Source organism: Lynx canadensis, chromosome B3 (assembly GCF_007474595.2).
Source record: "Lynx canadensis isolate LIC74 chromosome B3, mLynCan4.pri.v2, whole genome shotgun sequence".
Lineage (NCBI taxonomy): Eukaryota > Metazoa > Chordata > Mammalia > Carnivora > Felidae > Lynx > Lynx canadensis.
In genome coordinates, this window is record NC_044308.2 from 31,612,852 (window position 1) to 31,639,625 (window position 26,774).

The window sequence follows — 26,774 nt, forward strand, 5'->3', positions numbered from 1 at the left end:
TCAGCTAGAGTTCTGGGGCATGTCCGCGGCTGAAGCCTGAGTGAGGGTCTGGTGTGAGGTGGCCAATCTAGGGAATAAGAGGCCAGTATGTTTGCTTTACCCCACCCGGTCTTTCTCTGGGCAGTAGGCAGGAAGACTGTGGCTGGGCCTTTGGTGCGTTATTTGGACTGCCTGACACTGGTCCCAGTTTTGGCCCCCTTACCCTCTCTGAGTTCTATAACTCCCGACCAGGTGCCTGGTCCCTCCTGGCCCTCTGCTAGCCAAGTCTAAGTTCTGCAGGCAGACAGGGGAGCTAGTCCCACCCAGGACAGCGGCCCTGCTGCCCTGGTCTCTTCTGCCAGCATCTGAAGGTTCTGAGTCCACTTTTGGAGCCTTTCTACTTTTCCCTACCATAGAATCATCTTTCTTGTTGGCTTTCTCTCTCTTTCTTGCTTCCTTTCACTTCTCTGGGCCCCAGTTGTCTTTGACTCAGAAACGGTAGGGCTGGAAAGGGCACTGCCATCGAAGAAGTCAAGCTCTGCATGGGACAGATGGGGAAATGGAAGCCCAGAGAGGTTTCTTGAGTCACTCAAGGTCGCACAGCATGTTTATAACTAGAATCCGGGCCTTCCGACTCTCAGCAGAGGGTTCCTTCCCCTAGCCCCATCTGCTTTCCTGTCCCTGGCTATATATGGACACAACATTGCCCACTCAGCCTGGCCCTGGTTAATGGACTATTTCACACTAACATGTAACTGATTGCCACGGTCAGGCTTTAAGTCTTTCCCTTCCCAAGAAACTGATCAATCGAACTTGAAAGAAGGGATTTCAGATATGAGATGTTTAGGGGCAAGTGGAAAGTCCCGGCCTCCCTCACATCTTCCAACAGAGCTGGCCTCAGGTGGCCTCATTTCTTCTGGAGTTCTGGAAGGGGCTTGTCTCCCTGGCTCCTGCTTTGGAAGGCCTCTTCTCCCCCACCCTCCTGGGTCCACTATGGCCTTTGGCTCTCCCAAAATGGTAGCTTCTGGGACAGGCAGGAGGCTATAAGGCTGCAGCAGAGGGACCGGGCCCAGAGTGGGGTCTGGAAGGAGGAAGCTGGGCCCCCTAGGCTGCCCTACCCCAGAAAAGAGACGAATGCTCAGGGACTTACAGCATTTAATGGAGTCATTTGGGGGGTGGAATGAGACTCCCCAGCACACAGAGAGGGAGGTCTGCTCCGGCACTCAGGTCTGCTAAGACTCAGGTCTTCTGGGAGTTCGAGGGCTTGTTGAGCTTTGTCTCTGAGCTGGGCGTCAAGGGGTCCAGCTTTGAGGGTCGCCTGCTGTCCTTGGAGAGGGCCGAGTAGTGCTGTGGCGTGCAGAGCAAAGTGAGGTGAGCACGCCCCTGCCGCTGGGGGCGGGGGATGACCCATTAAAGTGCATCTTGGCAAGCCATGCCTCAGAGGATCCAAAACCTAGTGGGCCACGACTTCGCAAAGGTTCCCACAGCTGTTTAACCACAGCAAGTCAAACCCGATTTCTCCAAGAGCCCCCAGGTCTCAGCAGGTGACTTTGCCAAGGTAGCCCTGTGTTCTCTGTCAGTGTCCCGCCCCCACGCCCCAACCTCCCATCCTCTTCCGGCCTTTCCGGGAGCCTGGAGATGTGCAGAACACTGATGGCTCAAGGGCAGGAGCCTTCAGGGGTGTTGCTCTGGGGGACCTGGGAGCCTGGGGCTGAGCTTGAAGGGCAGTTGTGAACAGGCCCATGTGCGCTCAGGACGCCGCCAGTGTTTCTCTCTGGCAACGTTGCTCCCCTCCCTGGCAGGGGTGCGGCACTGCAGTTGCCCGAGAAGGTGAGCTCCTGGGAGGACCCCAGGTGCTAAGGGGCTGGGTGGGGGCCGCAGCTACTCTGCCCATGCTGAAGGACAGCCAGTGCCAGAGCAGTCCAGAAACGCCTGGACAACCCCCACCCACGGCCATCACCCCTTGATTCTCACCACCACCCGTGGGGCATCTCAGCGATGCCTTAGGCAGGTGGGACATCGAGACCAGGCGAGGGCTTCTGGTGGTAACAGAGCAGAAACTGAGACTTCCAGTGGGTAGCTGGTCCCCCTGCGTAGTTCTTCTCAAGGCCGGGTGACTCGGGATTGGGGCGGGGAGTGGCTGCCAGCCCCACTGCCTGACCCCCAAGGAGCTCGTCCAGAGGGCTCACTCACAGGCAGGTCAGTGATGATGGAGTTTGAGGGTTGCGCCAAGCCGTACTCTTGCTCCTGTAGCCTTGTGGCCAAGTCCTGCTTCTCTCGTCCCCAGCGTCGAGCCGAGTCCTCTAACTGTGGACACGGAGAGGGACAGATGGGGAACTGCTGGGCAGCAGGGCCCATCCCTGCGATCCAGGACAACCAGAGCCTGAGCCTCCTCTCTGGGCAGTGAGCAAAACCCTGGGCAATGTGGACCTGCTACCTTCCGGAAACAGCAGGCGTGGCAGGGTGGCGGGGGAGGGGTCTAAGACACAGAAGGACCTTCTCTGAGTTCCAACAACATACTGAGCCCTGACCCTCAGTCCACACTGATCCTTGACTCTGGTCATAGACTGAGCCACAACCTTGGTCACACTTTGACCCCGACCCTGGTCATAGGCTGAGAGGTGAACCCGCCCAGCCTGACTGACGCCTGCACCTCACCCACCTGGCTTTCCAGGGATAGGATCCGGCTCTGAGCTCGTTCCAGCTTGGCCAGAAGGTTGAACTTGTCTGAAGTATTGCCAAGGAGATCCTGTGGGCAAAGCAGAAACGCACACATGGCTCCAGCTGGGGATGGCGGCCGTGTGGGCTCAGGAGGCCACGAGATACTGAGGGAGAAACCAGCCAGGTCTGAGTTCCAGACTCAACTGCCTGATTCAGAGCCTGAGACCCAGGGCCAAACCCTCGTCTCAAAGTTGACCTGATACGGTGTGTGCTTTTTTTCACAGCTGTTCTCCCCAAAGATTTTGGTTACATGGAGTTTCCGGACATCCATCTCTAAACGTTAAATGCACTAGGTGGCGCCTGTCGGTGCCCAGAAAGGAATCTCGAACGGGGAATCTTGTAAAGTGAAGCATCTGTGAAGCAAGCGTTCCCTTATCCCCCCGCACTTCACCTGGATGTCAGTGCACCGGATGCGCTTTCAAACAGAACTCACCTCCCGCAAGTCCTGGGATGAAGAGAAAAACTCTCCTGTGTCCCCTGGCCACCCCTTGCTGGAGTTCCAAATGTCTCGTCTTTGGGTTTGCATGAGGCAAGGGCACCTGCAGCAGCCTTGGAGACGGAATGGGGCTGGGCATTTATGGGGCCGGGGGCACCCACCTGTACGGGCAGGGTCTCTGTGCCCTTGGAGTGGCCTGGGCCATCTGTCTCCTGCAGTCTCTCTGCCAGGTCTCCTCCTGCTCCCAACTCCCCGGGGTCCACCTGGGATGGGGGAAAAGGGCTCTCCAAGGCTGTACCAATCCCAGGAAATGCTCCGGGACGGAGCTCAGAGAGGCTTGTGTGGAGTCCGAGGGCAGGCCAGCAAAAGGGGTCAGGAATCAAAGGTCAAGGGCCATTTGGGGCTGCTAAATGAGGGCAAAAGTGGCGCCTTCAGACCCATGTGTGTCCCTGGGAGCAAAGGGGCAGGCCTGAGAGCTGGCGTTCCAGGAGACGCCAGGAACGTTGGAGACCCTGGGAAGCCCAGTTCCTGGTCTCGGTCTTCAACTTGGATTGTGCTGTGAGTGATCGCCGAGCACCTGTTGGGGCAGGCCCAGGCCAAGCCTGTGCAGCTCTTACCGGCAGGGCCTGCTGCTGCAGGATGATGGGGGCCGACTGGTGGCGGTTCTTATCCAGCTCTGCCCGCAGCCTGGAGTTTTCTGCCAGCAGCGCGGAGTACAGGTCGACGGGCAGGTTCTCTCTTGCGGGCCCCGGGGGAAGGCCAGAGGCTGAGAGCACAGGGAAGGCTGCAGACGTGGCCACAGATGTTCGTGAGCTGGGCTCTCCTGCCCTCGTGTCCCCTGCCTGATCCGCCCCGGCATTTTGCTCCATTCTGTCCTTCCTCTGTTCCCAAGCGCTCACCGGCTCCCTGCCCGGTAGAATCAGATCCACACGCCCCAGGCCCTCCTTGTGGGCTCTTTATAACCTGACCACAGTGTTCTCCATAACCACTCCCCCGCCATTTGTCCTGGGTCTATTTTAGCTTTTCACCTCTCTCTTTCCTCCCTTCTCCGCTCTTGGCATTGTCACTCCCTGGTCCTCCGCCCTCCCTGGGTTGCCTTCCCTCTTCTCCCACTCTGGGATGACCTCAGGGTTCCTGAAAGGCAGTCTCATCTTTCATTCTTTTCCAAAGGCCTTCTGGAATGCACCGCCCGACATCCCCATGCAGTGAAGGCTGAGCACAGGGCTGGGCACGCAGGGGTTCCCGGTGAGGCTGTACAGATGGCTCAGGGAACTCCTCTGCCTGGGCCGGGCTGATATGGGGTGAGCTGGCTGTCCCCTGCCCGCCAGAGCCCTGTCAGATTGGCAGTCCTGGGTGGCTTTGGTTAACATCAATGGAGAGAACAAACAAGTATTGTTTGTTTTGTAGGAGCAGACTCTTTGAAGACACGGGGAGAGGAGGAAGTAATCTGGAGGGTTCTGGAAGCCCCTCTTCTTGGGCAGCCCCTGTCTGCTCACCCCAGTCTGCAGTGCCTCCCCTCTGTGGTCCGAGCACGTCCGTCTCTAACCTGGTTCACACACTGCCCTGATGTGTCCTGAGGGGCTCCCTGGCAGGAGAAGGGAGCCCAGTGGACCTTTGGGAGCCCTCCTCTCACTGCCTGCGTCAGTAGGGGGGTAGCATCCTTTGTCCCAGTTCTGCTCCGGAAGCGGATGCTCCAGGAAGGCAGGGCTTCCGGGGGGACGGGACAAAAGACTCACCCACGCTGGGCTTTCCCTGCAGCCTGGTGAGCAGGGGCTCCTTCCTGTCCCGCAGCTTGTCCTCCAGCACCCGCTCCATCTTCTCGATCACCTGGAGGGCAGGGCACAAAGGCTGGGCTCGCCAGGGGGCTCTGCACCTTCTGGTCTGTGGCTGGCGCCTGATGGGCCGGCCCCTCTGACACCTGCCTTCTCCTGGTGCCGCACAGTCTCCTCCAGCAGTTTCGTCTTCCGCAGCTTGTCCTGGTACCGCTTCAGCAGCGCGGCCTGCGGCTGCTGAGCCTGGTGCAGGAGGAGTAGCTCCTTCTCTCGATCATTCTTCTGGTGGTGGGGGAGGGCAGGGAGTGCCTGGGGTTACTGCTGGCCCCTCTGCTGAGTCTCCAACTGCACCACCCCCTTCCTTCCACACCCCTCTCCCTTCTGCTCGCGGGTACTTCTCTGGACACCCCCCAGCTCCCTTCCCCTCTGTCCCCCAGCCTCAGCTCACTCGAATCAGCTCATTCTGCAAATGCTGCACTTTGTCCCACAGCTTCTTCATGTCCAGCTCACTCAGCAGCAGTTTCTGCTTCATGGACACTGTGTGGGGGTGTTGGGGGGAGCCGGCTCAGGGAGGGCGCATCTCCTGGCTCAGCACAGCTGGGGACGGGGCGGGGGGGGGCGGGGGTCTCTCAGTCCTGGGGCTCGAGACAGGGCTGGAGTCTCCCATCCCGGAGAGAGGACCCGGCCAGTGTCCAGGAGCAGGTGCACCTGGGAAAGGCTCCCCGCCACCGTGACCCACAATTTAGAGCCTGGGCTCAGGCGGGCAGCTGGATGCTCTCGGTGGCCCGGACACCCTCACCCAGATTCTGGCTCTTGTTGGTGTCGTTCTGCTCCTCTTCCACCTCCCCCTGGGTTAGCTGGCTCCTCAGCGTGTGGTTCTCTGCCTCCAGGATGCTGATCTGCTTCCGCAGCGACAGGATGTCCTCTGCCATCTTCTGCATGGCCCGCCGGTAGTTGTTCACCGCCTGTGGATTCCAGGGCTCAGAACTGGGTCCCAGCTCACACGTGCGCCCACACTTGGAAGTCAGCGGGTCCCCGTCAAGGCCAACAAACAGAGTGAACCCCAAGTGGTGCCCTTGAGCCTGAGCAACTCCTTCTAGGGGTGGTTATGATTTGGTCTCCGCCCTTCCTGGCCATGGGAGAGCAGTCACGCCAACCGTCTCTCCCAGTGACGCCACCGAGGAGGGACCCGGGGCTCGCACACCAGGTGAGGAAGCCCAGTGAGGCAGAGACTCGAAAGCACCCGGGGCTGGGTTTCTAGGGCCTGGCTAAATCCAAGCCACTTCTCTGCCTTCTCCCTTCCCCTTTTCCCCTTTTCTAACCCCTGTCCTTACTCATGTCACTGAGGAAGGACTCATGTCAGAAATCCCATTGAATGCTACTCGGCAGCTGAGCCCAGGCCCCAGCACCCCCACCAGCCTGGGGGCGGGGGCAGGAAGAGACCTATGGTAGGCCCAGGAGACCCGGATAAAGACTCAGGGTCAGGGTTGGGATCCAGCTACAAAGTCTTAGGTAATGAGGTGGGGCCAGGATGCTGGGCTCCGTTTTTAGGTGAGGAGTAATGATAATCCTAATATCAGGTACTCGCCGAGAATCGACAGTGTTCCAGGTTAGGCCCCCTCCCCCCCATTTAGTTCTCACACGGAGCCTCGCGTCGAGCCTGTTAGCATCCTCATTTTACTGACGAGGAGACCAAGGCCCAGAGAGGTGCAGAACTCGCTCTGTCACAAAAGTAATGAGTGGCAGAGAAAGGCTCTGAAACCCAGGCCAGCTGGCACTTGAGTCCGTGTTCCCAAGAGCTGTTGCAATCCTGCCAGATGCCCCGAGGCATGGACACCACACAGGACATTGAGAAGCAATCAAAGCATCTTCTTAATAAGGATGATGAGTATAATCTCAATTTGGGAAAAGAATTAATGTCTGCCCTTATGTATGCATAGGAGGTTAATGGGCTTTATTCATGGCGTTTGTTTTATACTAAAAAATTCCCTCTTGTTGTTTATAAAACGTTTGTAAAAGGGGATTTCTTAAATATAAATATAAAAGGGGGACCCGAAAGGTGAGGCCAGGAAAGCGCATCGAGGGGGAGGAGGTGGGCGGAGGGAGGTGAGGCCGGTGGGGGTTTCTAAGCCCTGGTGGCCTGTGACCTTCCCGAGGCTGTGGAGGCCTCGATGTGAGAGTTGGGTCTCCTAGGCCCATCCAGGCTCCCAAGTTTCCAGGAAGCAGAGCCCTGCCCTGAACTCGCACCTGGGCCCCGTGCCGACGGGGGATGTGGCCTCGCTCCAAGCCGCTGCCTCCAACCTGCTGCATGTGGGCCACTGGCTCCTTGGAGAAGGGTTCCCAGACAGCAGGGACTCACCAGACACCATTTGTCACCTGCCACCGTCCAGCCTTCTGGCCGGGCTCCCTCTGACTGGTGCCAGCCCTGAGTCCGTCTCCCCAGCACCCGCCCCAGTTGAGTTCCAGGCCTTGGCTCCTCTAGGTCTGCCCATCTGGTGTCCTTGGGCAACGTTGTGAACTAAGAGACTCGGCCTGGAGACCGCACACACGCAGGGCTTTGCGGCCAGGCCTCGGTCAGAAGCGCAGCGTGGCCCCTGACTCACTAGGCAAGCCCAGACAGACCCCTGCACCTCTCTCAGCCGCAGATCCCTCGCACGGTCTAAGCACGGGGTTGCTGCAAAGCTCAGGGCAGCGTGTGCAGCAGGTGGCATATGGCCCTGCCCAGGACAGGTGTCTCATCTCACCCCATTTCTGTTCAGTGGTTGCTTTGATGGACAGGTCAGACCCCTTCCTCTAACTCTTTGCTGCTCTCCCCCTGGGCTCCCTTGCCCACCCTTCTGCTGTGCCCTACATCTTCCATTTATGGCAGACCCATGACTGACAGGGGTTTGGGAGGCCCAGGAGACTCTCAAGAGGAAGCACATGTTATTTTAGAAAAGGAAATTCGTCTCTCTTCTCCTTCCCCTGCCTGGTTCAGGCTCTTGTTATGTCTGCTCTGAATAATTACAGCAGTATCCAAATGGGTGTCTTTGCTTATCGGGTTAAATCTCCTAGAGGAACACACACACATCCAAGAAAACACGTTCTAAGATGCTCACTGAGTTCAGTCTGTAGTCTTGTACTAGGACATAGTCTCTGGCTGCAGGCGGTACTTATAAAGAATGACCTAGGTTCAATTGTTTTGACACACAGAGATGTCTACATAATATTGTTAAGTTAAAAAAGCATGTGGCAAATTAATACGATCCCATCCAAAATTGGTACGTATGCGCGTGTGCATAGAGGTACAGAAGCACAGTGCTTATATAAGAAACTGCTGCGTTTGGGAAAGGAAATACTTGTTTCATCTCTAATTTTATATTTCTTTTTCTGTTTCATTTGAGAGAGAGCGTGTGTGAGTGGAGGAGAGGGGCAGAGGGAGAGAGAGAGAGAAAGAGAAAGAGAGAGAGAGAGAGAGAGAGAGAGAGAGAGAGAGAGAATCTTAAGCAGGCTCCACCTTCAGTGCAGAGCCAGACGCAGGGCTCTGTCTCATAACCCTGGAATCATGACCTGAGCTGAAATCAAGAGTCGGACGTTAAACCAACTGAGCCACCCAGGCGCCCCTCTAATTTTGTTTCTTTTTAAAAAATGTTTGTTTAGTTTTGAGGGAGAAAGAGAGCACGGAAGAGGGGCACAGAGAGAGGGGAATAGAGTTTCTGAAGTGGGCTCTGTACCATCAGCAGAGAGTCCGATGTGGGGCTTGAACTCACGAACCATGAGATCATGACCTGAGCTGAAGTTAGATGCTTAACCAGCTGAGCCCCCTAGGCGCCCTAATTTTATATTTCTAATAAAAATGTATCCATATATTATCCATCTAATTAAAAATAATTTAAACATAAACACATCGAGGGTCATACCATGTTCATGGATTGAAAGATGCAGTATTTATTTATTTTATTTTTTTTTTTTTAAATTTTTTTTTTTCAACGTTTATTTATTTTTGGGACAGAGAGAGACAGAGCATGAACGGGGGAGGGGCAGAGAGAGAGGGAGACACAGAATCGGAAACAGGCTCCAGGCTCCGAGCCATCAGCCCAGAGCCCGACGCGGGGCTCGAACTCACGGACCGCGAGATCGTGACCTGGCTGAAGTCGGACGCTTAACCGACTGCGCCACCCAGGCGCCCCAAGATGCAGTATTTAAAGAATTAGTTCTTCCCTAAACTGGTTTATAGATTTGGCACACTCCCAATCAAAATCATAACTGTGTGTGTGTGTGTGTGTGTGTGTGTGCAGAAATAGACAAGCTGATTCTATAATGTGCGAGAAATAAAAAGGACAAGTATAGCTAAAATACTTCAATATTTTTGAAGAGGAACAGTAAGGAAGATTTGCTTTATCAGCTATCAAGACTTATGATAAAGCTATAGTACTTAAGACAAGGTAACATTGGTGCAAAGATTGATAAGTAGGCCATAGAGGCAGAATAGAGAGCCCTGAAACAGAACCACATGTATATGGAGTCTTAATTCATAACTAAGATGGCATCAGAGGGCTGCAGGGAAAGGACTGTCATTGTAATAAATGGTCCTGGGTCAATCTGATATCTATACGGAAAAGTAGGAACCTGGCTTCCATCACAAATCATAATTAAAAATAAATTCCAGATAGACTGACATCTAAGTATAAAGATAAAACAGTAAGACTTCTAAAAGACAAAGCTAAGAATCTTTATGAACTTGGGGGAAGGTAAGGTTTTGAAAAACAGGACACAAGCACAAACCAGAACGGAAAGGATTGGATGGAATTGGTACATTTAAATTAAGAGCGTCTATTCAAGAAAAGACATCACAAAGGGAGGGAGTGGGCAAGACAAGTAGAAGATATATACAACACGCACGACAGATGATGGGCTCATATTCAGATATAAAAATAACTCCTACAAATTAATAAGAAAAAAGACCACCCAAGAGAATGGACAAGAGATTTGAACTGGCACTTGAGAGGATAAGTCAATAAGCACGTGAATTGATACCTACCCTCATTAGTCATTTAAAACCCCACAACGAGGGCGCCTGGGTGGCTCAGTCTTGAGCGTCCAACTCTTAATCTTGGCTCAAGTCATGATCTCATGGTTTGTGGGATCAAGCCCAGAGTCAGGCTCTGTGCTGACAGTGTGGACCCTGCTTAGGATTCTCTCTCTCTCTCTCTCTCTCTCTCTCAAAATAAACGGATGAACTTAAAAATTAAAAAAAAAACAAACCACGAGATATTACTATACACCCACTAGAGTAACCAAAACCAAACCAAAACAATCCCGACTACGTCAAACGTCGATAAGGGTGTGGAAGAAGCGGAACGCTTATTCAGTGCTGGGGGGGATCTGAAGTGTCACCGTCACTTTGGAGAGCTGCGTGCACACTGGACACTATTCAGATTGAACGTAGGCATAGCCCATGCAGCTATCCTCCTGGGTACATACCCAACACAAACGCGTGTGTGGATGCATCACCCAGCGGTCGTGAGAACATTCGTAGCAGCGTTATCTGTATGAACCCCAAATGGAAGTCGCACAAATGCCCATCGCAGTAGAATGGGGACATAGTCATACAGTGGAATATAGACGGCGATAAAAATCAGTGGGTGCCGCTACACGAAGCCACAGGGAGGAATCTCTCACACATAATCTCAAGCAAAAGGAGCCGGACACAAAGTACCTACCCTGTGATTCCATAGAGATTTGGTTCAAAACCAGGCAAACTTAAGGCCTGGGATTAAAAGTCAGGGCCTGAGATCTGTACGGGGAGATGGGGGAGTTTTTGGGGTGCTGGCAGTACTATACCTCTTGACCTGTGGGACACGTGGGGCTTACACACGCAAGTCCACTTTGTGACGAACCACTGCAGTCGAACACATTTCTGTCTTGTGCCTTTGTCTGAATGTGTGTGTCTCACACACAGAAGTTAAAAACATTTAATGAATTAAAAAATAAATGAATCTCGGCTCAAGTTTAAGCACACAAAGCCTCCGCGTCACCGTTCTCCTCTGGGGACCCTCCCAGCCGTCAGCAGTAATGGGTTCTTCTGGGCCCCGAGTTTTGGATGCTCCCGGGGGGCCCTGCGCCCAGGCCCGCGTGGCGGCCTCTTCCTGCTGCGAGGCCCTCCCAGCCCTACCCTGGAGGGCCCACGGATTCTGCTCTGCCTCTGCAGGGCCCCCTGAGGACGGGCAGGCACAAGCGCTGGTCCTCGCTGAGGGCTTACACGATGCCGCGGAAGCTCCTGTGAGGCTCGGGTTGCTTCAGGGCCGTATCCAACATCATCCGGCTTGCGGATACGGATCTATAGCACTGGAACCCAGGCGTCACTCAAAGAACTGTGCTCTTTGCACCCCCTTGACTGAGGAAGGCTGGGAGCTTCACCCGGAGGGAAGAAGAAAGAAGAGTCCTGGCCTGATGCGGAGCTGAGTCTGTCTATAGAAACTGAGTGGCACTGGTGGGGGAGGAGCCAGTGTCCATATGACGTCCCAAGGCCCCATTCTGCCCTTTGTTCCTGAGGCTAAGGCTGCCTCGGGTGGCGGGGGGGGGGGGGGGGGGGAGAAGGGGTTCCCCCATCTGCTCCTCAGGGAGCCAGACACACGCCCAGGCCTCCCTATGTCAGGAGAGGTGGGCTTGTGCCTCATGTCACAGTCCCCACCTACAGCTGGCCAGGTCTGTGAGAAAACAGCAGATTTGAATGAGCCTGCCTGATTCCATCGCTGGCTTCCCAGCTTCTCCTTCTGATGGGCCCTGCCCAAGGTAGGGGTTGGGGGACAGGGGCTCGGGGCAGGGAAGAGCTCTGCAGGATGCTGGAACCCTGGGCGGGCCAGTCTGTGTGTGTGTGGATGGAGGGCCGAGATCGTCATGGCCGGCGGTGGTCCTGAGTAAGCTCCTGAGGTTTGGACCAGCTTCCTCCCAGCTCCGTGTCAACTCAGATGGCAAGTCTGAGGCCCTTTACAGGCGCGCTGAGCCACCCTTCCCTCCAGCACATGCTCTATGTCTCTCTCACACCCGCATTCATGCTGAACCTCCATTCCCACACTTGACCTTTTTACAGTCCACTGGGCGGTTTTGAATTGCATGCATGTGAGTGTGTGGGTGTGTCCATGTACGCACACGTGGTGGGGGGAGTCCCAGGGGGAGGGGGAGGGTCGCCCATGGGTACAGTCGCCCCTGTTCTCATTCAGGGCCTCATTCTAAGACCCCACTGTTCTCCAATTCAACAGTCCTGGGGGTGAGCGAAGCTCTCTTTCTAACACTCCCCTTGACAGAGGAAGAAAGCTGAGGCTCAGAACAAGGGGAAAAGAGGCAGAGGGACAGCATGGCTCCTGATGAAAGGTGTCCTTGCCTCAGTCAGATGGCCCCTTCCGGAGGGAGGGCAATGAGTCCTTTGGGACTTGTTCCCTTGGAGAATAGTCCTATAGACCTTCCACAGGCCCCATGCCTCGCCTCCCAGCCTGGCTGCTCTCTGAGAACCAGGCCTCCCCAGGGGAATAGAGAGGAACCCTGGCTTACCCCCCTCAGCCTCTGCCCTGGCCAGTGCCCTCCATCCATGGGACCCGGAGGGGTAGCTCCCTGGCGGCCTTGCCCTCCCTCCTCAGCTTCAGCCACCTCCACAGCTGAGCAGTGACCTTGGGCAGTAAAGCTGGGCTGGGAAGCCGCAGCCTGCAGGCGGGCAGCTCTGACCTCTCCCCACAGCCTGGGCTAGGCTGTCCGCTCAGGGTCATGCTCTGCGTCACAGCCCGGCCTTGAGAACACTTGGGACACCGTGCCCCAGATTGCTGTTGTGGTTCTGCCTCTCTGTCTGCTCCCTCCTTCCTCCCCAGTTCCCAGCCTGCTCTGGGGGTGGTGGACAGGATGGCAGCCTCTTCCCTGTCCCCTGTCTGGGCTAGCACATCTTCTGGGGACACTGAGCCTATCTGTGCCTGACCCTGAGTGCACCCTGTCCACCCGCTGGTCCCCCACAAGACCCTGGCTCTCAGAGTCTGTTGAGGTGCAAGGCATTAGGTAGCCCCAGATTCAAACAATCCCTCTGCTGCTCAGTAAGGAGGCCAGCGGTGCTCTGAGCCTCAGTGTCCTCATCTGTGGAATGGGAAAATGGTCCTAACTCAAGGGATGGCTCTGTGGTGAGTGGGTGCGAGGAGGGCCGGCTCGGACCCTGGCACACAGGATGATGCTAACTCCTGTCTCAGTACCACCTTCTAATTTTTTTAATGTTTATTTATTTTTGAGAGCAAGAGAGCGAGAGAGTGAGAGTGAGCAGGGAAGGGGCAGAGAAAGAGAGAAAGAGAGAGAGAGGGAGACACAGAATCCGAAGCAGGCTCCAGGCTCTGAGCTGTCAGCACAGAGCCTGAACTGAGAGATCATGACCTGAGCCGCAGCCGGTGCTTAACCAACTGAGCCACCCAGGCGCCCCTCACCTTCCGGGTGCTTTTAAAAAACTATTCTTGGGCCGCAAGAGTGGCTCAGTCGGTTAAGCGTCTGACTCTTGATTTCGGCTCAGGTCATGATCTCACGGTTTTGTGAGTTCGAGCTCTGCATCAGGCTCTGTGCTGGTGGTGCAGAGCTGGCTTGGGATTCTCTCTCTCCCCTCTCCCTCTCTGCCCCTACCCTGCTTGCTCTCTCTCTCTCAAAATAAATAAAGAAATTTAATTAAAAAAATAAAAAATTATTCTTCTAATAGCCCTGGGTATCTGGCACGGAAGGTATGATTATCTGACTACTCCCATTTTATAGAAACTGAGGCCCAGCCCCTTCTGCACGCTCCTTATTGTTAATTAAAAAGAAAGGGTGGTGGTTATATCTCACAAAAGCCTGAAGAGGGCAATGTTTACCACTCAGCCCCCCTTAAGAAGTTCTTATGGTGGAATCTGAGGTATCTCATCCACGCGGGAGTGTTCAAATATATCAACTATGTTGACCAGAAACGGCCTTCGACCTTCACTGTACAGATGGGGAAATGCCCAAGGTCACAGAGACTCAGTTATAAAGTCTAGGCTGGAAGCAGCTCAATAAACTAGCAGTCGGCCAACACTTGCTGAGCACCACTATGTGCCAGGTCTGTCCCATGCTGGGGCCGGGGAGCACAGAGGACCCCCGAGTGTCCCTCCCTGCCTGCAGTGGTCTCCTGTCTACACAGAGAGGAGAGGGCAGGAAGTGCCTGTGACAGAGGGGAGCACAGAGGAGGCTCTGAACCCTGGCTGGGGAGCTGGGAAGGCCTCCTGGAGGAGCTGATAACCTGAGTTGACTCTTGAGGATGAGGAGGTGTTACCTGGGGGTGGGGAGGGCTCTCTGGGCAGAGGAGACACTGTGGCAAAGGCAGGGAGGTGAGTGTGTGATGAGGAACAAAGCAGGGGAATTTCTGGAAGGCAGAGTGCAGGGAGGAGAGTGTAGGGGTATGGCTGGAGAGGCAGCAGGGCAGACAGAAGAGGATCTTGAAGGATCGGCTCAGGGGCTTGGACTTGTCTTATAGGGCCACTGAAGGGCCTAAGCTGCAGGACAGGTGTGTGTGTGTGCGCGCGCGCGTGCATGTGCGCGTATGTGTGTGAGACAAGACTTCTGGGGCTGCCCAGCCCAGAGGGAATGCAGGCCAGGTGCAGTGAGCCAGGCAACAAGGGATGGGACCCATGCCAGCGGAGGCAGTAGGCATGGATGAGGGCTGGAGCTGCAGGAGAGAGGAGGAGGAGGAAGAGAGGAAGGAGGAGGAGGTGGAGTCTGGGGTCTTGGGGGACAGGGCAGAGGTATATGCACCCAGTGGGGAGAAGGAGGTGCTGGCCTGGAGAGGGGTGAGGCATGCTGGGTGTGAGGTGGTCGCAGGCAGTTGATGGTGGTCAAGCTTGGGGAGCATCTTGGCTGCAGACAGGGTGGGGAGGGCGGCCCACGGAGGTCTAAGTGAAGCCTTGGAAGGAAGGGGATTTTCCAGGGGTAAGGAAAGTATAGAATGAGGAGGGGGGCTCTGGGACAATTGCCTCTGGGAGGAGGCAGCGGCGAGTGCCAGGGCGAGTGCCAATTCAGGGCGAGTGCCAGAAGGGTGGGAGAAAAACTGGCCGAGCCAAAGCCACGGAGCTTCAGAAAAGTGGGTCTTCGTTGGGTAATGATGCACTGGGTAAGACAGACTCTCCCTCTGCCCCCCTGCAGAGAACCTAAACACCTGGATACTAAGAAAAAACTACCTTCTTCAAAGCATGAAAGGGTGGGCAAGACACTGAGGACTTATGGGACAGAGATAAGGGACCCAGGAAGACTGCACAGTGAAAAAGAGGAGCCACAGTGACAAGCAACCTCACTCATGAATCTTGCACACAAAGCTGGGCAAAAACCAGACAAAAACTGACGTGCACAGTGTGATGCCCTTTAGAGAAAGTTAAAAACTTGGACTATTAGGACATAGGGACTGGGGAGGCACACTTGGGTGGTGACAGGATAAAGCAGCAAAGCCAGACAGTAAGTTGGCACAGTGGTCATGTCTAGGGAAGGAGGGGCACCAGGGGCTTCTGGGCGCTGGCAGTGTTCTATTTCTTGACCTGGGTGGTGGTTTCAGGGGCATTTGCTTTAAAAGAATTTGGCTGTGTTTTCTTTTTATTAAAAAAATGCTTATTTATCTATCTTGGTCGGGGGGTGGGGGGAGAGGGGCAGAGAGGAGGGAGGGAGAGGATCCCAAGCAGGCTCTGCCACTGTCAGCGCAAAGCCGGATGTGGGGCTCGAACCCACAAACTGTGAGATCATGTCCTGAACCTAACTCAGATGCTCAACCGACTGAGCCACCCAGGCGCCCCTGGTTGTATTTTATTTTTATGTTCCATGCGACCCATGTGGGTTACATTTCATAATTTAAAAGGTTTTGGAAAAAAACTTGAGAAGGCCCAGTAGTTTCCAAATTTGCAGAGGGAGCCCCTGGGTATGTGGCCCCTGGTGACCTTGGCCAGTGCTCTGAATGCCAGAGTGCAGGGGGTGGGGGGAGGGGGATAGTGAGGTTGAGAAGGGAGGGGGGTGGGGGACACTGGGTGGAGGGGCACGGGGGTGGAGAGAGAGATGAGATAGGCAGGGAGGGGTGGATGGGGAGCAGGGGCTGGAGCAGGGGGTCGGAGCAGGGAGGGGCTTCACTTTCCAAGGGGAAGGAAGAAGCCTGAGGCCACCGCAGGCAGGTGTGGACAGGTGTCTGGATCAGAGGCAGTGTGGGTGGGTGGGCTCTGCAGCGGGTGGCGTGGGTGCAGAGGGTGGGTGGTGAGCCTGAACCAGTGCGATGGGTTTGCTGGGCCCAGCTCACACCCTTCCCTCCTTCGCTCTTCCCTGGGGGGCCATCTAACCTCTGGGTTGCCAGGCCCCGAGAACCCACCGCTGGCAGGCCCAGGCTACCTGCCATGTGGTTTGCCTTTACCGCCGGTAGAGGGCAGCCGCCTTCCACAGATGCTCTGCCTTCGGGCTGCGGAGGGAATGAGGCTGGCCTGAGCAGGCCCCACAGCTCAAGGGGGAAGGAGGGAGATGCATACTGGGCTGTCTTGTCCAGCCCCACACATGTCCCTCCTCCAAGAGGTCCTGCCCAGGAACTCCCATCTCGGAAGTTCTGATGAATGTCCTCTGCCAAAAATCACCCATAGAGGCCAGAGAGGGGCAGTGACTTGCCCAAGGTAACACAGCAAATCCCAAACCTCACCTGGGGCCTCCGTCTTAAGCCAGCCCCCGGGCAAATAATGGGGCTAAGTGGGGAGTGGAGCAGCTTGGGACAAGAGCCACCTCCAAGCAGAAGGGACCACATCGAAGTGACCCCATCTGAATAACCCCCATCCAAAGTAACACCTGCACCGTGTTGGACACTTGAAGCTGAGCCTTGTGCAGAAGGAACAGTTGTGAGGGACCCGGATGCGGTTTAGAAAGTGTACCAAACACGCGCACACACGCACACACCAACTAAACCTTCACAGACGAGACAGGATTCTTCTCCCCACCTAGGAAGCCACACTATGGACACCAGGCCCGGACAGGACCTACAGGGGTCACGGGGCCCGATAACTGAAGTTCCCCCCTTGAATGCCTACCACTGGCCAGTCGTCTAATTTGAACAAGGAGCCTACAGGGGAGGTATTTGCATTCCCAGGTCCCTGAGGAGGAAGCTGGGGCCCAGGGTGGGGGGGTGGGAGGGCTGTGGGTCTTGTTCAAAGTTGCCCCACTGATAGGAGTAGAGCCGCAGTCGACCTGGGTCCCCTGCGCGTTGCTGAAGGACTGTTCCGCAGGCCCAGGGAGCCTGGGATGGCAAATCGGTGGGCTACGGTCTCCACTCTGCCCTTGACCTTCTCCCCTCCCCAGGGACTGGGGCTATTTGTCCTAGGCCAGGTGTCTGCTGGGGGAGGGGAGGTGTACACATCACCCAGGCCTGTCTGATTCCCTTCAAGCTTGTGAGGTGCTCTGAGGGCCCACCCGGGCTGCTTTTCTGAGTCAGAGATAGAAAGATTCCCACCCTCTCGCCCCCTGCCTCCTCGCCCCCCTCCTCCCTGCCCCAGGCCACCAGGCCTATTTCCCTCTGTCCCTGTACCCCGCTACACAAGGCTGAGGGGGGCCAGTTGTATTCCCTCAGGACAGCCCTCTGCCAATAATGAAATCAGCCAATAATGTAGTGTTTCTATCCCCCAACCCTGGGATTTCCTCTGCTCAGGGGCATCTCCTGGTGGCACCCCCCTCCTACTATCCTGGCACACTGGTCTGATCTCTGTAGCCTCCTCCTACAGGCAGGCCTCCTACTTCTCCACTTCTTTGGGCCTCAAAATGCAACCTTCCTCTCTGGTAGAGGAAAGACGGCTGAACTGCTCTCGGTGAGAGGTGGCGGCTAACCACCCTCCCCTGGAAACTGGACCAGTCTTAGAGAATTGCAAAGGCACACCGTGAGCTTCTGGAACTTCCTCGCAGCTGCTGCCTCCCTCCTGGAACGTTTGCTGTGCCTGAGAAGCCCTGTCACCCTGAGACTGCCGTGCTGTGAGGAAGCTCCAGATAATGGTGTGGGAGGGACCGTGTCCATCCACCCCCCGAGGCTCCAGTCCCCTGCCCTAGAGGCCACCGCAGCTGAGGACCCACACGCCAGCGAATGGAGACCAGCCCTCCATGCTATGCCTTGGCCTAGCTCCTGATGCCAAGAACAGAGATAGAAAAGTATGAGAAAAGTGATCACTTCAAGTCACAATATTTGGGGGTGGTTCATTATGCAGCAATAGATAAATGGAACATCCTCCCTGGCCTCTGGAACCCTTCAATGGCTCCCACATGCCCTCATAATAAACTTCCAGCTTTGAATTTCAAGGCCATCTGAACCAGCAAAACTAGACTCCCTTCAGAAATTGGTCACTGTCACTCTGATCATGGGCCAGCCTTCCTGGGCCCCTCTCTATCTCTGATGCCTTGTTGCCTCCGTCAAGAAGCCATCCTGATCCCCTACCCTCCAGACTGGCACTCCCCACCGGGGACCACCTATACACTCTCCCTCTAGCTCCTGGGACACCCTGGCAGCATAGAAGCATCTTCTCTCCATAGACTCTGGTGGCCATTCTGAGATGGGGAAGGAGGGCCAGGCAGGCCCTCCAGGACTGGTGGCCAGGGACACTGCTTCTGCCAGATTTGCCATCATGCGATGGAGCTCCTGCAGGTCCCCTCAGGATGTCTGACAGGCCACCCTTGGCCACTCTAAATCATCCAACACCTTTAATGGGAATTAGCCTCATTTCTTTAAAATCAAATGGATACATTCAGCCTGTGCAAATCGGTGCCAGCCTCCCCTAGTTCCAAGATCAGAGCTCTGAGCAAGGGCCCAGTTCTAGGGGGCTGTCTCAAGGAAGCAGGAGTGAGGTGGGGGTGGGGGGCAGATTAAGGTTGGAACTCCAGGGCTCATGCTGGCCAAGTAGCCCCTCACTCACAGGTACCCCCAGGGTCATGCCTCTAAATCCATGACCCCTCTGCCCTTGGCCATTGCCCAGCCAGGGAAGCTCCCTTCTGTCCCCTTTCCTTCATTCTCTCTTGAACCTCTTCACCACCAGAGGGAGGGAGGCCTGAGAGTCCCACTGGCTGGAGAGGACGGGAGGCCTGGGAAGACCCACCAGACCCCAGGCAGCAAAGGTGTGGCCAAGTGGGAGGGGCTGCTCTTGGCGAGGGGGTGGTGTCGAAGGGTGCCCTGGAGGGGGTGTGACTCTGGAGGATCACTTCACGGGCCACCATTCTTGAGGCAGCCAGGGGCTCTGCTTCTGAATTGGGCACAGTCAAGAGCTATAGAAGGTCCTGGAGCCAGGGCCCTGCTCACACACCAGATCCCTGCTCCCGTTACCCCTTGAATGTCAGCTGAGCTACAAGGAAATCTGTGCAAATTGCTGTTTTAAGACAGGTTCCCCGAGGGGGAGGCAGTTGCTTCTTTGTTCAGCCCAAGGTTACAGCAAAGAAACAAAAGGAGTGAATTTTCCCTTCCTTCTGTTCTTTATTTTCCTTTCTGCTGCATCGGAGATGGTGCCTTTTGTGCTTAGCACAGTGAAGCTCAGAGGGGTGGTGAGGCCTTGGCCAGTGCTGACCTGAGCCCCAGCCTAACTGGCCCTGCAGGATCCAGGGGGGCTAATTGGGCTGGGTAGAGACAAAGGAGCTGGGGGTGGGGCTGGCTTGGGGGAGGGGCTTCCTGGAGGACGCTCTTTCTTTCCATTCCCCTTTCCCCTTCCAGGCCTCCCAGAATCCTGCCCCACCTTCAAGGCGGTACCCTGGGCCTTTACCTCTTCTCCTCCAGGAATACCCACTGGACCACCCCAAGCCCAGCTATCAGCCACTCCTCCTCAGGTCTGTGGCTCAGAGTCCTTCCTCTCTGGACTCTGATTGGGGCTGGCCCTTGCCCGCAGCCCATGGAGGTACAGGGCCAGGCACTCAGGGGGCTGGTGAAGGGAGAGACCCCAGCTCTGGCCTCCCAGGCCCTGCTTATTCTTCCATAAAGAACCCCTACTCCGCTGGTCGCCTCCCGTCACAGTCCTGTCTGGTCAGAGCTTTGCTGCCTCTGAATGCCCCGTGTGGGGTGCGGGGAGAGCCCTGGCTGGAGTCTAGAACCCTGGGTTCTAATCCAGCCTCTGCTCACACCTGTTGTGCATCCTTAAGCAAGGTCCTTGCCCACTCTGTGCCTCATCATCTGCAAGCTGGGGCGATGATCCCGGTTGGGGATATGCTACACGGTTCTTGCCACAGTAGAAGAGGAAATGCTTTTGTAACTGGGGTCCAGATGAGGTGTTATGAATAACCCAGGCAGCTCAGAGCCCCTGGCCGGGGGCTGACCACTTCCTCTGAAATGCCCCCAATCTGTGTCACCCCCTTCCTCTCACAGCCCTTGTGAGCTGTGCCCTACCTGCAAGCCTTCTCTGCCTACCTGCCCCAGGCTAGCCCAGGCCCAGCCACTTTCTAGGATGTAGGGCTGGCCCTCCAAGAGTCCAGAACCAGGGCCTGGATTAGCAGGAGACAACGGCCACTTTAAGGCATTTTCCCAGAAGCCCTTCTCTCTTCTCTTTCTGGGTTCCTGTGTGTGGGCTCCAGATGGGGACCCTGCAGAAGGTTCCTGTGAACACAGGCCTATGGGGGACAATGCCTGCAGGCCTGATCTGCCAGTCCTCCCTGCACCTTGCTCTGGGAACACTGCTACTCGTTGCCAGGCAACACACCCCAACACACCTGCCTGCTGGTTGAACCAACCCCTCCTCCCAGAAGCAGTGGGTATGGAGGTAGACTTACACGGCTATCCGGGAGGCCTGGGGCAGCTTTGGGGGCTGGAGCGGATGGGGACTCTGGCTCCCCCATCTTTCTGGCTGGCCGTCTTGTTCCCCAGGATGGGTCCCCAGGGACCGTTGCTACAACAAGTGCCTGCCTGGTGACTGAGCCCAGCCCTGAACTGGAGCAGGCAGACTCGAGGGGCCACTTCCCCTTTGTTCCAGGGTGGGGAGCATCTGGGTGGGGAGCCTTCGTCAAGCTAGGCTCATTCCTTGGCCAGGGAACAGCAAGGAGGTGGCAGGGCCTGGGAGGGCTGTGGGGCCAGGAGCCCAGGAAAGGGCAAGGGCCCAAGGGCTCTGGCTTCTTCCTCCCCCAGCAACCCTCTGCCCCTGCCTGCCCTCTAGCTATACCTCAGTCTCCTTCTTTTTCTCCCCCCTCAGCCTCCCCTCTCTCTCTCCTCTACCCCCATGCCCCACCCCCACCCTCCCAGCAATCTCCCCACCACAGCTGGGTGGGCTGGGCTCTTCATGCAGCTGGACGGCATGGCTTAGGGCCCCACGCCTGCCCCCCGGGCCTTCCCATCTCTGCTTTCCTGATGGTCTGGACAAATTCCTTTCCCTTTAGTTCAGTGGAGACATGGGTGGATGTTTTTAAAAGGAACTCACTGGGAAGCAAAGGGAAAACAAACCCAAACAAAGCAGCCCGCCATCTAGAAACGGCCTTGGTCACTAAGGCAGCCATCTGTTTTAACCACCCTTGGCCTGGGCTGTAGAGACCCCCTCCCAGGGCATGGAGGGGTCTGTCTGTCTTTTTCCCAACTGTGTTGGGTCCAGACTGTCTGTCTCAGGCCAGCTTGGCCTCAAAGCCTCTCCTGATAGGCACCCCCTCTACACCCAGCTAAGTGCCTGCACAGAGCTGGGACTCCATGAATACTTGTTCAGCTATTTAATGAACAGATGAGTGAATGTCAGAGGTCTCTGGGGCCTCAATGGTGGCACAATAACAATATCTGACCGGATGGTCTAAGACAGACAACCCACCTGTCTCAAAGTCTCCCCCCCCCCCCCCCCCCCCCCCCCCGTCTAAGGAGGCCCCTACCCCTGGCTGCTGGGTGCTGGCCCAGGATTCTGCATGCGTGGGGGCCTCTGGCCTCAGTTAGTGTTGCAGGCGGGCCCTTACTCTGCTCATGTGCAAGCCTCATTTTTCACTTAATTCACTCTGAGATCCTGGAGAGATCCTTTTCCTAACTGGGGTTTTTTCCTCTATACACGAGGGACAGGGCAGGAGAGCTGGACAGGACAACCCCCCAAGCTGCTTTGTGGCTGAGATCTGAGCTGGCCCAGAGCAGTAGAGAGACAGGGAGCTGCAAGTTTGCTCAGTGCTGGGTTCCAGTGCCCGTTCTGCTTCTAATTATCCGTGTGATGTTGTTCAGCGCGGTCCTGAACCTCTGTGAGCCAGTTTCCTCCTCTGTAAGATGGAGAGCATGACCTCCCCCATCTCCTTGAGCTGTGGGAGATTTAATGAGCTTGTGGATGTAAAGCCCAGAGCAGGGGACCTGGCAAATGGACGGCTCTGGGAATGTTACTCACACCTCTGTGTGACTCATGGGGGCTCCGGAGGGTCAAATACTCCTCCACAATGAAAAAATGAGGTTCCTGATGGAGATGGCCATCCTCTCTGGACAGCACCAGCCACCCAGATGGCATTCCAGATGTCGGCCTAGACCTTCCTGATCCCGCCCCCCAGGGAAATGGGCTGCTGTATTCTGCTGTGTGCCCCTCCCATCCCATGACCTGGGGCCAGAAGCCTGGAATAAAGGTGAAGCCAGACTGGTGCCCACTCCCAGCCCAGCCTTCAGCCACCCCCTCACTGAGTGGGGCCCGGTGCTCCTGCACCCGCTGTGCTACCAATCGATTGAATCTGCTCCCATCCTCGGGCGTGCCATGAATTTTTCATCAAAGGTCTGTAGACTTTGGGAAACGCACAATTAGAAGCCCCATCAATAATGTACCACGTGGAGGCATCGGCCACACTCAGCCAGACCCCAGACGTGGCTGTCTTCCAGCCCTGCTCTGGAGGGAGGCAGAGGGGCACCAAGACCCCTCAGGGGGTCAATCCCTGGACACAGAGCAAGTGTGGGATGCTGAGAGGGAGGGGAAGTCATTCCCGAAGAGTTGAGCCTGTCCCCTTGAAATCCCACCGGGACCTGCGTGATCTCAGACACTTCATCTATAAAATAGGTGCTAAGGAGCCCCCCACCCCCACCCCTGAAAGCGTGGTGAGACACAGCAGACAGTTGCTATGTCAAGATTAGGGTTCTTTGCGGGGAGGGGGAAAATCTTCTGTGGGGTTCGGGAAGCAGGAAGGCATCAGGCTGGGTGGGGAGGAGGGAGAAGGGAGCACAGAGACGCTGGGTGGTACTGGGGGCACTTTATTCACCCGGCTTGGTGGTCAAGGTCCACTGTGATCCCACCCCCTCTCCTCCAGCCTCACAGCTCACGGGAAGAGCGGAGGGTCTGTTCTGCCCTCTCTGTGCCTTTGTAGTTCCTCTACCGACAGAACGGAGGCGACTTCACCCTGTCTCTGCAGATCCATTCTTCAGAGTGGCCTCCAGACAAAAGCTTTCCTCATTCTCCTTGGCTAGAAGGGATGGCGGCTTCCTTTTCTGACTTTCTAGAGCCTGAACCAGTCAGGTAATAACAAGGGCTCATCGTGGGCAGGCGCCGTTCTAAATACTTTATACAGCTCACTCTAATTATGCCTCCAATTAACCCAACAAGGCAGCTGCCACTATACCCATTCTACAGAGGAGGGGAGTGAGGCAGGAAGGGGTCAGGGAAGTGGTCTTGGTGGGAGAGCTTTTCCTGAGTCCACACTCTTTTTTTTATTTAAAAAAAAATTTTTTTTAATGTTTACTTTTTTTAAAAAATTTTTTTTTCAACGTTTTTTATTTATTTTTGGGACAGAGAGAGACAGAGCATGAACGGGGGAGGGGCAGAGAGAGGGAGACACAGACTCGGAAACAGGCTCCAGGCTCCGAGCCATCAGCCCAGAGCCCGACGCGGGGCTCGAACTCACGGACCGCGAGATCGTGACCTGGCTGAAGTCGGACGCGTAACCGACTGCGCCACCCAGGCGCCCCTTTAATGTTTACTTTTGAGAGAGAGAGAGAGAAACAGAGTGTGAGTGGGGGAGGGGCAGAGAGAGACAGAGAGTCACAGAATCCGAAGCAGGAAGCAGACTCTAGGCTCCAAGCTGGTGGCACAGAGCCAGACTCGGGGCTCGAACCCACAAACTGTGAGATTGTGACCTGAGCCAAAGTCAGATGCTTACTGACTGAGCCACCCAGGAGCCCCTTAAGTCCACACTCTTAGTCACCTGCTCAGACCCTGGGGCTGGCCCTCCTGTCCCCAACAGGCCTTCCAGTCTGTGAGGGCAGGGTTCATGCTCCCTGCTTCCTCACTGGACCTATAGCTCAGTGGAACTCAGGGCAGGGAGCATAGGCCATCAGTCCCCACTGGCTGCTGTGCTCCCCAACCCCACAGGTTCCAGGCCTGGCTCCTACATTTTGAGGCTCTCCTGACCACAGTTCCTTCCTGCAATAGAGCCACTGAATTGACACAGGGGAGGGGAGAAGAGACTAGAACTGAGATGGTGCACAGCGTGGCTTCCAGCATGCTGTCAGATTTCTCCGGGCCCCGCCTAGCCGTGGGCCTCCACTCTAGCCTAGGACGGGGCTTGTGGGCACCCAGGGTTCTGTGTCCCTGCATGCGAGCTGTGTGGGGCCTGAGACACCAGTACCTGCATGTGCCAAGCAAACACGAATCCCTATTCCTAAGACCCTCTCCTGGCAGAAATGCCATCAGTGGGCCTGAAACACTTTGGGAGGTCTGAACAACCCCCCAACCCCACCCCCTCCACCACCACTACCACCAACATCCAGCTAAATCCCAGACCCAGGTGCTTGGGCAGGATACGTAGAGCTGTCTGTGGCAGAGGACTCATGGGTTCCTGGGAGACAACTGGTGGGGGGGGGTGGGCAGGGAGCGGGGTAAAGCCCTCTCTCTTTGTGTGCCTCCCCAGTAGTGTGCTGCATTTGGCCCTAATGAGTCTATTGCCCACCTGAGACTTCCATGACTCTATTAGTGGGCAGTCAGAGCAAGAGGGATGTGTCACCTTCCATCTATGGGGGACCATAAGTACTGCCCTTCCCCCAACCCAGGCTAAGGAAGCTGGGGGTCCTCCAGTTCAACACACCCTCTCCAGTAGCCCCATTTGGCTTGGCCCTGTACCGGGCACCTGGTATCCAGATGTGACCAAGGTTTGGGGCTTATATTGTCTTCGAGGAGCCTGTATGGAAGTGGATATGGCAGCAGGCACAGTGTGATGTGATACATCAGTATGGTAAGGACAGTATTTGGGGAGCCCCTCAACCAGGCCCCTTCTCACCCTGGGATGCAGGCAAAGGTATAAAGAAGGCCATCACACAATGAGTTTTGGAATGGGTTTTGAAGGATGAGTAGGAGTTTGCCAGGTGATAAAGGAGTGAGGAAGGGGTGCACTCCTGGCAAAGGGACCAGCAGGAACAAAGGTGTTTGTGGGGGCAGTATAGACAGATGGGACATATGGTGAGGAGGGGTGGTGAGAAAGGAGGCTGGTGTGGCTGCAGGGCCTAGTCATGGGGCATTGAATGCCAGGCCAAGGCCCAACTGTGGAGGCTGTTATAGTCAGGTGAGGTGGGCTGGGCTGGAGCTACATACTGAAGATGAATTTCCAAAGATAACTTCCAGGATAAGGCTTGGTTTCCTTGTTTTTTTTTTTGTTTTTTAAGTTCTTATTTATTTTGAGAGACAGAGAGAGATCGAGTGGGAGAGGGTCAGAGAGAGGGACAGACAGAATCCTAAACAGGCTCTGTGCTGTCAGCACAGTGCCCGTTGTGGGGCTCGAACTCACAAACTGTGAGATCATGACCTGAGTCAAGATCAAGAGTCGGACACTTAACTGACTGAGCAGCCCAGGTGCCCGGGCCTGGTTTCCTTGTAAACATGCCCAGCGTGCCTCACAGGTCACCACAGAGAGGGCAAGAGGATTCCCAGCACTGGCCTGGCAGGGTGAGCTCAGCACTGTAATCCCCCAGGGTCAGGAAAGCCGTCTCGAGATCTGTGCCGAGGGCTGGAAGCACAGTCTAGCAGAGCTGCTAGGGGCTGAGACCCTTCTGGAAGAAAGAGCAGCCCTGAGAGGAGTCGGGTGGGGATGCCGGCTGCCAAGAGCCTTGGGATGAGGAGATGACCAAGGGCAGGCATTGTTAGGATGCTGCCATTTCTCAGTCGTCTGGGTGGGCCATCTGCCTGGCATCCTGGGGCCACCGGGCCATGCCCACTCTGCTCTGGGGGCTGCCCAAGTCTAGGCCCCTGCACCACCCTTGACCCATGCTACTCAAGAGAAAGAGAGACTTGGCAGGGGCTTCTCAGCCCCCTCCAGCCCCGTGACTCACTGATGTCACTGTTCTTGGAGCAGGCACCTTCCAAACCTCAGGCTGTGGGAGCCAAAGCCGGGACCAGAACCAGAACCCTGCCTTTCAGCCCCCAGGGGCAGCCAGCCTTTCAGAGGATGGCTTGACTGGCATCTGGGGCCTTCCTCTAGAGGGCAAGGCCTGGCCAAGTCAGGCTCAGAGGGATTCTGCAAGGGCCTCAGACCAAGCATAGCTCCCCAGGGCGGGGGGCTAGGTGCGGGGATCCAGATGGAGGAAGAGGAAGTCTTGGCCGTAACTTTAGGGGTCCTAGACCGAGGGAGGAGACAGTGCTCCACCCTGAGGAGCCCCCAGTCTGATGGGGGTGTCATGTGCCCGCTCTGGAGCACATCTGAGGTGGAGGCAGGACCCATACACGCCTGATAAGGACACATGAAAAGAACAGATGGTGCCAACAAGCGCAAATTAATTGAGCGAAGCCTGTGTACATAGGCGCTGTGAACAGGCGGCGTGACAGGCCCGGGAGAGGTGGCGGGGGGTGGGGGGGGCAGGGCAGGGAGTGGGCAGAAGCTGTAACGAGCACTTATCGATGTCTCTCTGGATCTGCAGCCAGAGCACGGTTATTGACAAAGCCTGTCTATAAATCTCCCGGCCATGTCTCCAGGAACCTTAATTA

At 56.0% G+C, this 26,774-nt stretch overlaps 1 protein-coding gene across 2 annotated transcripts; it reads right to left on the reverse strand.

Moving 5' to 3' along the window:
• Positions 1-1,127: 1,127 nt before the first annotated feature.
• On the reverse strand, positions 1,128-20,726 carry CCDC33 (coiled-coil domain containing 33). 2 transcript variants are annotated; one of them, XM_032593593.1, is made up of 10 exons: positions 20,653-20,726; positions 5,708-5,873; positions 5,357-5,445; positions 5,059-5,190; positions 4,873-4,963; positions 3,754-3,920; positions 3,298-3,399; positions 2,642-2,728; positions 2,173-2,286; positions 1,128-1,326 (listed from the first exon to the last, which is right to left on the reverse strand). In XM_032593593.1, the coding sequence occupies exons 1-10, from the start codon at positions 20,716-20,718 to the stop codon at positions 1,219-1,221; spliced, it is 1,122 nt and encodes a 373-aa protein (XP_032449484.1). In that variant the 5' UTR covers positions 20,719-20,726; the 3' UTR covers positions 1,128-1,218. The 2 variants fall into 2 exon arrangements, with proteins under 2 accessions (XP_032449484.1, XP_032449485.1); XM_032593594.1 differs by lacking the exon at positions 1,128-1,326 and having other exon boundaries at positions 1,982-2,286.
• Between the last annotated feature and the right edge of the window lie 6,048 nt (positions 20,727-26,774).